Below are 12407 nucleotides of genomic sequence, written 5' to 3'. Positions count from 1 at the left end.
AATTCCAAGTATGGGTCACCATACTTGGCCACATGTCATGTCACGTCATGTCATGTCACCAATGGATCATCTGCAGTGAATGGGTGCCATCAGAATGAGAGAGAATAGATCCATAAGTCATACACACTCCAGTCCATCAATTAACATCTTGTGACGTGAAAAGCTGCATGTTTGCATGACAAAGTCCTCTCTGTTGTCCTCTAACTTCAAAATCTACCAACATATTTGTTTATAACAGTTTCTGACTGTTTTTGCTTGTATACTCTGCTGATTCAGACAAGATGAGTTTTTCATTGAGTAAAAAGCGATATTGTGGATAGATGACTTGGATTAGTTTCTTACAGAAACACAGCTTTGCACTTCACAAGATGTTAGTTGATGGACTGGAGTTGTGTGGATTACTTGTGCATTGTGATGTTTTTAATCAGCTGTTTGAGCTCTTATTCTGATGGCACCCATTTATTGATGAGGATCCACTGGTCAGCAAGTGATGCAATGCTAAATTTCTCCAAGTCTTTTTCGACAAAGAAACAAACTCATCTACATCTTGGATAGCCTGAGAGTGATTACATTTGAGCAAAATTTAGCACATTTTCATTTTCTGACAAATTATTCCATTAACCCTCAGTGATTCACTATAGCAACACTTGTTTAAAACAATTGCATAATAGCTATTTCACTAAATATGAGTTAAAACTATATAAAACATCAGCTCTCCTTCTGAAATGTATCATAAAAATAGTTTGGCAGACATTTATTACAGAAACTCCCAGAATGCCAGGGTTGCACAATAGACTCCATTGAGTAAATCATAGATAAACTACTCCAGATGATTGTCAGAATAATCTAATGAAACTTTATTAGAGTGCTCTGAGATTGAACATACTGAAAATAAAACATAAATCATGAATTTTATAACAAGTGGCTTCTTAAAATCACACAAAAAAGATCTTTTGACTCAATTTCTTTTATGTCCATACAATAAAAGTTAGTAGGGTCCAGTGCTGTTTGGATTAAGTAAATGATGACAGAATTTTTGGGTAAACTATTGTTTTAAGGGAACAGCACATATATTATCAATATCAATGTTTGGGTCTCTGAAGGTGAGAGAGTAAGCTGTCAAGTTCCATATTGTTTGATGTTGTGTTCTGCTTTCATTTCTAGCTCGTGTGCAATGTCCTGATCTTCTCCTGCACTAATATAGTTGGCGTGTGCACACACTACCCAGCAGAAGGCTCACAGAGGCAAGCCTTCCAGGAGACCAGAGAATGTATTCAAGCCCGCCTGCACTCTCAGAGAGAAAACCAGCAACAGGTGAGAGTTGTCCAGATATCATGAGAGCACATTTTAATTTCTAGTGACTTTCTGTGAGTCTGAAAGATTTCATGTTTAGTATGAAGATTCTCCAGGCACAGATATATACACTATCATTCAAAAGTCATTAGTCAGACAGATTATTATTGATTAAATAGATGCAGGCTGGGTGAGCATAATAGATATCTTTCAAAAACATTTTAAAAAAATCGTACATTTCTAAGTACCATAATCAGGTACCCAAAGTACCATAATTAATACCATGGTATTTAAGCACCTGGGAAAACCATATAAAAACTGAAGAATATTAGCATGCAACATTCCGTGCAAGGTTCCTTTTTTTCTCTCTCTTTCTTTCAGACTCAAATATGTGTGGGGAAATAGCTTTAGATTTGCTTGGAATGAAGCTAAATGAATGAAAAGTCTTTCAGCTGGAGTCCATTCATATGTCCATTGATTTTTCGGTAAAGAATTGAAACCGTGAGAAAACTAGTGCACGGAGACATGCAGTGCTGATTAATTTGTGAGATTAGAACCACATCCTAGAACAGTTCATTGTGGCAACAAAGTAAAACATTTTTTGTCCGTTTCTGCAAACACAGAAGCCCACAGAGGCCATTCATAATTTTTTCAATAAACATATAATTTATTTTTTTTCATATCAAGCGTTTTGAAAATAACGCTATGGCCTCTAGATGACTTACCAGTATTAAATAACTATTTTTCTTGCCACAGTTAGTGTACTATATGGAATATTTATTTGTGTGTTTTTTTTTCTTTTCTTTTGTTTGTTTGTTGGTTCTTTACTAATTTATTTTATATATTGGCTCTTTTTTTCCTTTATTGATTATTTTATTTTATTTTATTTATCAGTTCTTTTTATTTATTTGAATTTATACAGTGAATAAAAACTGTACTTTTTTAGTTTCTGTATAAATGCATATAAATAAATATACAAATAAATAAAAATAAACCAAAATCAACATTGTTCAGTATGTATGTATCGAAATACCATAATGTTAGCATCTGACACCTTCACTGGTACCACAGTGCTTTTAGTAAGTGGTATAGGGCTAAATTAGAATGAATGTCATTTTCTGCAGTGTACTTCAGTTTTCTCTATTCCTGACTGTAAGATGATACCCATGTCTTTCGGCATAGAAAAATGGATTGAGTAGATACACATGGCACTCTTCTCTTTGTTTCTACCTGTCTTTCCCTTACTATCACTGTTATCATTTGCAGGAACGCCTCCTCCTCTCTGTGCTTCCTCGAAATGTCGCCATGGAGATGAAAGCCGACATAAATGCCAAACAAGAGGATATGATGTTCCACAAGATCTATATTCAAAAGCATGACAATGTGAGGTAAGAGTGACTCCTCAAATAGCCTGAAAAACGGTAGTCAGTGTTTGCATCTCAAAGCACTTTTAAAGCCTTTTCAGTCCACAGTAATCATTGCAATAATTTTTTACTATAATTATGTTAGTACTTCGTTAGGTTATGAGATTAATGCTTTTCCAAAAACCTAGTGAGCGGCCCTACACAGTTACCCTCTTGGTAACTGAAAATGATCAAACGCAAACACAAAATCTGCATCCATTAGCATGTTGCTCAACTTTATTTTCAACATTATTAGATGTAACATTTTTGCATTGCATGAAATATTAGTAGGCTATATTTACGTTTGTGAGCATTTCTCTCAGGCCATCTACCATCTCAGATGTCATTTATTTATTTACTTATTTTATAGTATTACTTATTTAATAATGTGATTTTTGTTTGTAATGTTTTTTTAAATTTTCATATATATAAGTATATACTGCTTCAGATTTCAGTGCTGTCCTGATAGGCAGCGTACTAGGTTTTGGAACAGAGCTTGTAAGTGTTTTATAAATCTGATAAGTGTTAGATATTGCACCCTCTTGTGGTTTTAGAGAAAAAAAAACTCGCTCATCTCTTTCTCTGGCTGACCATCCATGTGTCAAGGCAGCTCTTCTGAGCGTCTATAGACACTTTCCCACTGATTGCATGCCGATTTCAACAGCACCAGACTGGCTGGATACTCACAATCACAAGAGGCCCTATTAGGTGTAGCCTGTTGTTTTACCTCATGTCGGTCTTTGATTTGTACTTCAGTTTTAAACACAGCTGTAATCGTATGAAGACTTGAGAGTTTAAAACCATGTGGGTCTCAGGTCGATGACAAAAGACAACTCTGGAATCCATGTGATGAATTATGATTCTCCACGGTTATAAATTCTAAATCTGGAGGGTAGAAGATTAACCCAAGAAATAAAGCGGTTTGACAGGGGAGGAGTTGGATTTAGCACCAGAGTGCTAATGTACAGTTACTGCCTGCCACACCATAGTACAGCTTAAACTAGAACACAAATACACAGAATTTTATTACAGATTTTTTCCCCATAAACAAATAATAATTCTTATATATTCAGATGAATTTTGATAATTTTTTATATTTATTTATTTTGTTATTGTTGTTGAAAAGCTTCAGTGAAATTTTGTGAAATGTTTTAGTATGTGAATGATGGCTGATTGCGCATATAATATACATTCTAGACCTGTAGCCACTCTGAACTATTTTCATGAGTAAATTGTCAAAAAAGTGACCGAAGCACTTTAAATGCATATTCTGGATTAAATTCTGTTTAGCATTTCCAAATTCACGGTTAAATGGGTGTTCATACTGATTGTGTTTTTTAGTGATCAGAAGGCATTTATTTTCACCGAGAGTACCACATTTCCAGCAATGTGATTTATTGTTGATGAAACGAAGTTTCAAGCAGAGCTTTATACAAACTTTATTTTTTAACTTTTGCAACTATCAATAGGAGTACAGACAGTGATCCGGCACCTGATACTGTTCAGTACAGCAGCAGTGCCTACTAGAAAACAACAGTACAGAGAGACTTTGACCTCCATTGTTTTAATGGCTTGATTTTGAGGCTTGATATTCTCTGCCAGCCCTTTTCTATGATCGAAAAGAGGGCAGACTACAGCAACAAAGGGCAATATGAACTTGGGCTTTGTGAGCCAGTGGGCCACGCCACCCACGCGACTCCTGACCCTCTGGGTTGTTGTCTGCAATCGAGGGTCTGTCTCTTATCCTTTTCCAGTAAAGCCCCCACCAGATATGTTCCATGGTCAGAGGAATTATGTAAGTGTGCAGCCAAGCGATATCTCGCTAAGTGGAATATTGATAGGTTTGTACTAGAGGACCCAGTGGTACCCAGTGGTTTAATTGCTGAGGACAGTTACATAACAATGTCTGTGTTTGAATCTTTGCTCTTGAGCGAAACCCACACTATTGTGGGAAGAGGAGGCTGGGAGTTCTGCTCGAGAAATGAACTGATAGTTTATCTGTGCGGCACCAGCTAATTTAAACAGTAGTGGACATGAATGAAATTCTGATTTCTGATTTGAAATTCTGATTTGATATTTTCATCAATGGGGTCACATTCTAGGCAAAAGCAAGTCTGATTAGCCTTTGAAAAAACTAAAATGTTTATTTTATTTTATCGTTCACAAATGAATGTTTAGACTCTGAAACATTTGTAAGGGATTTTCCATTACATTTAGCCAAAAATTTAATTTTCAGTTTTTGTTCCTTGAACCATTTCTAATCACCCGTTTGTCACATTTCTGTGACTAAGAAAGCATGGATTGCTGTTTAGGTCTTTACTCTTGCTTAAACATCCGTTAATTTGTCCTTAAGTGAGTGGCAGGGCAAACCGAAAGTTGTTTTTTCCTCCCCAAAGGGGACATGAATAACTCTGATATCTATTTCTAGCTATGCAGCACGATGAAGGACGACACATGATTGTGTTCTAACTGTGTGGCTTAAACGAAGAAAAGTCTGTAAAAATATGCTGAAATGTGCCATGTTAATATGAAGGAATTTTCTATATAGTTTTTTAATAGCTGTTTTACCCATATTTTGAATTATCACTGGTATGGAGGGAGGCAGATTTGACAGGCTTTTATTCAACAGCTTTATACCAATATCATTATTCAGCAATTGTAGAACCAGTTTGAGTTCCAGGGGCGATGGATCAGGAGGTCAGACCTCTCAAGCAGTGACCCTTGATGGATTTAGGGGGCCATGTTATATAAGCAGGAAGTGTGACTTTGTGCAACATTCCATCCAGGGGCTTTTCTTTTTTTGGCTGAAATGGTTTTCATGCTGATGTCCCTAGAGTAGACAGACTATCGCTGACCAGCTACACACTCCATTTATTAAACTTCCTGCCATTTTATTAGCTAATTTTCCTGTCAACACTTTGCTAACTCCCAATATAATTTTGTATGTTCAGAGAGCTGCTACATTTGACCTTAGGGCTGCTGTCACCACAAATTCATTAACATTGCTGGCAAGAACTATTGTTTTGTCCCCATCAACACAATATATATCTCACCAGCTTCTATGAGAATAATCAGTATACAGCATGCATAATCATTATGCTTAGTATATTTGTAAAATAATTATTATTTATATGCTACCGATCAAAAGTTTGGGGTTAGTATGTTTTATTTTTTTAAAGAAATTTATATTTTATTCAACTAGGATGCATTTGATTGATCAGAAGTGACACTAAAGACATTTATAATGTTACAAAAGATTTCTAATTAAAATAAATGCTGCCCTTTTGAACTTTCTATTCATCAAAAAATCAAAAATGTAATAAAAATGTATCACAGTTTCCGTGTATCACAGTTTTCAGCATTGATAATATAAGAAATGTGTTTTAAAGCACCAAACCAGAATGATTTCTGAAGGATCATGTGACTATGAAGATTAAAATATATTAAAATAGGAAGCAGTCATTTAAATTGTAATAATATTTCCACAAAATTATTGTTTGTATTTGCTCAAATAAATGCAAACTTGAGCATAAGAAACCTTCAAAAACATTTAAAAAATCTTACTGACCCAAAAGTTTTAATCTGTAGTGTACATTTTTATATTTTTATAAATATATTAAATAAATTATTGATTTACAGTATATAAAAGTGTATCTAAAACCGTTTTGAACTTTTTTTTTTCTTTTTCCCTAAACAATAAACTATTAAAATGTGATTTTGAGGATGATTTTTCTTGTTGACTGGGATAAATGTAACCACAGCTATTTTCCTCTATGATTGGCATTGCTGGTCTCCAGAAAGCTGACAGTCTAGGCAGTCTTTTTTTCTAGGGTGCTCTGGATTTCATTTAATTCTTTGCTTCATGTTTACTCACTGAAAGCGTTGGATTAACAGCACCTAATAAAGGACATAGACTGTGTTCGTAATAGCCAGCAGAAATACTCCAGAGGTCGTAATGTGTTTGGATTCTTTTTAAAGAGCCATCCTGCCATTGTGCCACACTGCAGCAACATTTTTGATCCAGACTGCAGGGAGCTGATGAGTCACCTCTGTGTTAACGATTAAATGAGGTTTAAAGATCTGCCTGAGATGCTCGCAGCAGCCAAGACGCTATCCTTCAGAGAGCACTGCACTCTGTCTACTTTCAGAGTCAACTAACCTTAATCCACACTCCCAGGGGAGGCCTTTTCTTTGAGCTTTTATATATAGCAACTCTAATAGATCCGTCAGCTATATAGAAACCTTTGATCTATGACTTATATAGGGGTTTCTGCATGCTATATTGTGTAAGGGAGGGTTTAAATGTAGACTTAGGGGTGTTTGTGTGCTTTTAGTACATTCAAAAATGGATATTATATAATCATTTGCTCACCCTCACACTATTACAAACCGGTATGCTGTTTTACATAGTAAAATATTAAATTAAATAATCTTTTAGATTGTTTTGATGGACTGTGTTTTTTATTTTTTAATGAAAATTCGGTAATCTTTTGGAATAATATGAGGGTAAGTTAATAGAATATCTCCTTTTGTGTTCCACAGATGATGAAAAGTCATACAAGTTTGAAAGCGAGTAAATAATGAAGAAATCATAATTTCTGAGTAAACTATCCCTTTAAATCTGTTATCTAAAGTTATAGGAGAAACCATAGCAAAATTAGTTCACAAAGTCTTTTCTTATGATCCATGCAGTCATGGATGTCCAGTCAAAAGTGCTTGTTTTAGTTTGATTGACTTTTGTTTTTAACGGCTCATAAGAGACTCGTGTACAGTACAGTCATATGATGCTTTTGTTTTGGCTGTTTTTGATCAGGGCTGATGCAATTAGATAAAAATGATTCCTGTGCTTCATCTTTGTCAGCTTTCAGACATGGTCTCATGATGGTCTATGAACACTTGATTTACTATGAAAAGGTGGCATCATTAATTCATTACGGTGTATTGACATTGTAGAGTAGGAAGCCAGCTAAATGTAGCAAGAGGATCTGTTGTCCTTTAGTGCATTGAATCGTATCATGTAACTGACAGGGGTTAGTTCAGAGACCCAAATCAATTCCAAGAATTAAAATAATCTAATTTGAATAATTACATTCTAAAATTCAAAAAAATTCATTCTAAAATCTGTACTGCTAGAAAGTGAGAGGGCTAAAATCCAATGAAATGCTTGCTTATACAATTTGAGCAAAGTTGTCTTAGAATCAGTTGCATTGTTGTTGTATTTTTTTTTTCATTTGTGAATAGCTTCAGATTTTATTTACTAGAAGTAAAATAAAAATAAAAAAAGTAAATATTTAACCTGTCTGAAACTTGCCTTGCACTGACATGAATGATACCACAAATTGTAAGGTGTGTTGAGGAGAAATCCCTTTTAGACCATTTTGAAGCTGATTAGCCTGAAATCTGCAGGGTTTTTTTTCCCAGTTTAATATATTTTTTACTTTATTTAATGTATTTAATAAATATTTATTTATAATATTATTTTATAATATTTAGTTTTGTTTTCAGGGTCATCAAATGTTTAAATCAGCTTGTTTAAGATGGTTTAGTTGCTTTTTTTAACTATTTCTAGCACTCTGAAAAATCTGAGCATTTAATTGAGGTTTGAAGGGTATTTTTGCAAATAGTCTGCAATGCTACAGTTCACACAAAGATTCATTGATTGAAAGCCATTAAGCAGTCCGGCTTTTTTTCCAGGGAACCGAGCAGCATGTATGCTTTGAAAAAAGGGTGTTGCAAACAAGAACAGCCTGCCCTCTGGGCTGCTTTTAAACATTTCTGGAAATCGTCTTTGATATTGAGTCTGAACTGAGAGGTCACGCTCACCCGGGTCCTGGGCTTTAGTCAAACCTGGCGATCTTCATACTGTCACGCTAGCTTGAGTGTCAGACCAGCCCTGAGCTGTTAGAAATAAAGCTAGATCAATGTCAGCATTGGTAAAAGCTCTGCAGATGAATATTGAATAGGAAAAGTCATTACAGCCCACAAGGTTTTGTTTTGTCTTTCATTCAAGGTGTACAAAGAAGAACCATATCTGTTACCGGGCTCCCACAGGGGAATATCATGCTTTATTCACTTTCTTGTCTCTGTAGGCCCAACATTCTCATAATGTGAATGTCATCTATTGCTAAAGAGAGCACACACTCCCATCCAAACCTGTCTGCTGTGCCATTGGCACGGTAATGGAGCTGTGATGCTGGGATCACATTAGTTAGCTCATATTGTATCTATGTAAAGTCTGCTTCACAAATGGTCAATTGAAATGAATAGCTGTGGGCGAGGGTTTCAATTGTCAGCCAGGTAACCGTGGCAACCATGTAATATAGGTGAATGTGCACTACACTGATGTGTGGGGATGAGGGCCTGAGATGATTAACAAGAATGACCTGATTTTTCATTGGGTTTATTATTCGTTTGGCAAATGCTTTTATCCACAATGGCAGAGTATATGTTTTATAATGTACTGTATGTTCCCTGCGAATCAAACTCATGACTTTGGTTTTGCTAGCAATTAATATTTCATTATGGGCTTTCTTTGGGACCGCTCTTTTAAAACACACTCACATATATACACACTGTATAGATATATCTATAGATATAGATAGTGTCAGTTATAGCACATCTCAGATTATTTATTGCGTTTGATAATGTTCTGTGTTGACTTTTTATGTAACAACAATATTAAGGAGGATTTCGTACTTTACCCGTTATTATAGTAGTGAAACCATAAAATCTATACATAAAACTTAAAGACATTTGAAAAGTAGCAAAAATAAATGATGGTGATAGCATGGTAAAAAAAAAATAGTTTCAAGACGGACCTTCATATAACATCAAGAAAAACATCTGTTAATAAAAATCAATTCCTAAAATATAAAAGTGCCCGTAACCGATGAAACCTCTAACTCTGTTTGATGTTTCTCTTTCTCTGCAGTATCCTCTTTGCCGACATTGAGGGCTTCACCAGTCTGGCTTCTCAGTGCACTGCCCAGGAGTTAGTGATGACCCTCAACGAGCTCTTCGCACGATTCGACAAACTGGCCTCCGTAAGTGTCTGCAGAACAGCCCTCGCCCTGAGCCAAACAGCTTCTTTTTTGTCGAAACACAATGGCAAACTGAGATGTAATCAGATTAATTCCGCTAGCATCCCACTCACACAGCTGACTGGGATAGACAAGCCCTCCCTCCTGTCAGATGAGTGTTTGCGATCATGCTTCTCGCTGTTTTCCAGCTCAACTATCTCCTTGTTATCTCTGCCAGTGGTGGTGACTCATTGCAGCCAAGTTGCCATGCATTCGTACACGTACTCTGCTGCTGCAGAGAGATGCTGCTCAAAGGGGAAACCATCTGTTGTCTGTTCAGATGTTTGCACACTTCACAAAACCTTCGAGCAAAAAGACAAAAAAGCATGCATACGCACTTCGCCCTTATGATCAACAATAGAGGTTGTTGTATGGGCTGCGGGTTAAATGAAGGCATGCACTGGGGTAACATTCAGGTGGCTGTCATAAGACCCGGTCCTGCGGCCGTGAGTCCTGTGCCCAGCCTGAGGCTTCCTCTTCTGCTCTCCATCGCTTTCTTCTCTCCTGTTTTGATGACTTACAAACTAAGAAACCTATAGTACTTCAGAAAGTTCACCCAAAAATGAAATTTGTCATTATTTGTTCAAAGTATCGTATTTGCTGTATTAGTCTTCAGAAGTTGTACAGTGAGTAAATAATGTTTTAATTTTTGATTAAACTATTCTGTTACAAAGTAAGATACCTATAGCACTCAAACAAACAACGCTTAATAGGGTATTTCAACCAAAAATTACATTTGTCATTACTTTTCACCCTTATGTAATTTCAATACCAGTAAGACTTTTTTTTTCCTTACGATTTTTGAAGATTATTCTGGTTGTTCTTTTCCATGCAATTACAATGAATGGTGACTGAAGGTTTCAAGCTTCAAAAACGATGCAAAAGCACCATAAAAGCATCGTATATGCTATATTGCAAGTTATCTGAAGTCATACTTTATGATTCACAAATAATGACAGAATTTTCATTTTTAGTTGAACTATTCTTACAGTATCTGTTATCTGTTACATCTATTTATATTTCCTTTGTTGAAATCCATTTCCAAAAGCTTTTTGTTTAGACTACTCATGTTTTCCAAGCAAAATATCAAGACAAATTGGGTTGGATTTTTGAATTCATGAAAGTGGGATGCCAAAACTTAGTACATAAAAAAATACACTGTAGAGACATATCAAAATCTGACATTTTAAAGCCATTTGGGAACAGTTAAGATTTTAGTTTGTTTTGTTATCATAAATCATATAAATCTCAATTAAAATTCATAACCTTAAAAGGAAAACCATTTGCGGTATGTGAAGGGGTTTTTAATGGGAGAAAGGCTATGTAACACATTCCCTGTATGGAATATCTACTAATACACCTTAATGGCTATGAAATTACATGTAATGCATTCATTTTTAGTTTGGAGTGAAGGGTTTTATAAAAAATGAAAAAAAAAACCTGTGACCTACAGCAACTCAGACAGTTAAAATTTGATTATTTGCTCGTTGATCCCATTTACACCAGCCCAATCACCCTTACTTTGTTTGATCATTCTCTGTGTGTCTGCAGGAGAATCACTGTCTACGGATTAAGATCCTGGGCGACTGCTACTACTGTGTGTCGGGGCTGCCTGAGGCCCGTGCTGACCATGCGCACTGCTGCGTGGAGATGGGTGTGGACATGATCGAAGCAATCTCGTGAGTATTACAGTTTTACATCTGTTCATCAGACAGGAACAGCAAGGCTTTTATGTCTCATTTTAAATGTCTCCCTGAAAATGTACTTCAGCCAGGAGATACAAAAGAGATGCTACGGTGAATCAGGACCTGGCAATTTCCACAAATATATACACACAAAAAAGTTTAGTTTCTATAATAATGTGGAATATATACTGGTTTTATGGAAGATTTACATTCGCGCAAATATGTGTGTGTGTGTGTATAGATAGATAGATAGATAGACACACACATACTACATATATATATGTATGTATATGTATATGTATATGTGTGTGTATATGTATATGTGTGTGTATCTGTATGTATATCAGTGTTTCCCCTGCCATTATATTGGCAGGGGAAACCAATATAATGGCCCGCCCCCCTAATATATAATTTTAGAATTTTATTTAATTATATTTTCTCTATAGTGCCAGATCACAACAGAAGTCATTTAAAGTTACCTTTCCGATATAACAGGTCTATACCTTGTTCTTTTATTAAGCAAACTAAAATAGCCTTATGTTTTTTATCTTATTTACACGACGGCATGTCATTTCGGTCTCTACGTTATGGTCGCGCTCTCTGTATCACGCACAGCGGAGTTCACACGCACACACATGCACAGAAACACACACACACACACACACACACACACAATGAGCATTTGACGTTTCATTTGAGTAAAACTAGCATCCTATCATATACACACAGAAATTTAAAGGTATTCATGGCAACCCATCAAAATAAAAGTTCGGTTTAACTTGAAGGCATTGGCAGAAATATATTACTATTGTAATCAGTAGAATGTACGTAATAGGCTGCTGCTAAAGGTATTCATGGCAACCCATCAAAATAAAAGTTCGGTTTAACGTGAAGGCATTGGCAGAAATATATTACTATTGTAATCAGTAGAATGTACGTAATAGGCT

At 35.7% G+C, this 12407-nt stretch overlaps 1 protein-coding gene across 1 annotated transcript in view; it reads left to right on the top strand.

The window, feature by feature from the left end:
- LOC107596066 (adenylate cyclase type 5-like) overlaps positions 1–12407 on the top strand; it is a 98214-nt gene that overhangs the window by 61740 nt on the left and 24067 nt on the right. The window contains exons 3-6 of the mRNA XM_016286674.1: positions 1165–1314; positions 2560–2681; positions 9628–9739; positions 11327–11454. Of these exons, the coding sequence (XP_016142160.1) occupies positions 1165–1314; positions 2560–2681; positions 9628–9739; positions 11327–11454 (512 nt within the window). The remainder of the gene's footprint in view (positions 1–1164; positions 1315–2559; positions 2682–9627; positions 9740–11326; positions 11455–12407) is intronic.

The sequence above is a fragment of the Sinocyclocheilus grahami genome, unplaced genomic scaffold (genome assembly GCF_001515645.1).
Source record: "Sinocyclocheilus grahami isolate Dianchi unplaced genomic scaffold, SAMN03320097.WGS_v1.1 scaffold214.1, whole genome shotgun sequence".
Taxonomy (NCBI): domain Eukaryota; kingdom Metazoa; phylum Chordata; class Actinopteri; order Cypriniformes; family Cyprinidae; genus Sinocyclocheilus; species Sinocyclocheilus grahami.
Note: the sequence above shows the minus strand (reverse complement) of the source record. Positions and strands in the feature narration are given on the sequence as shown.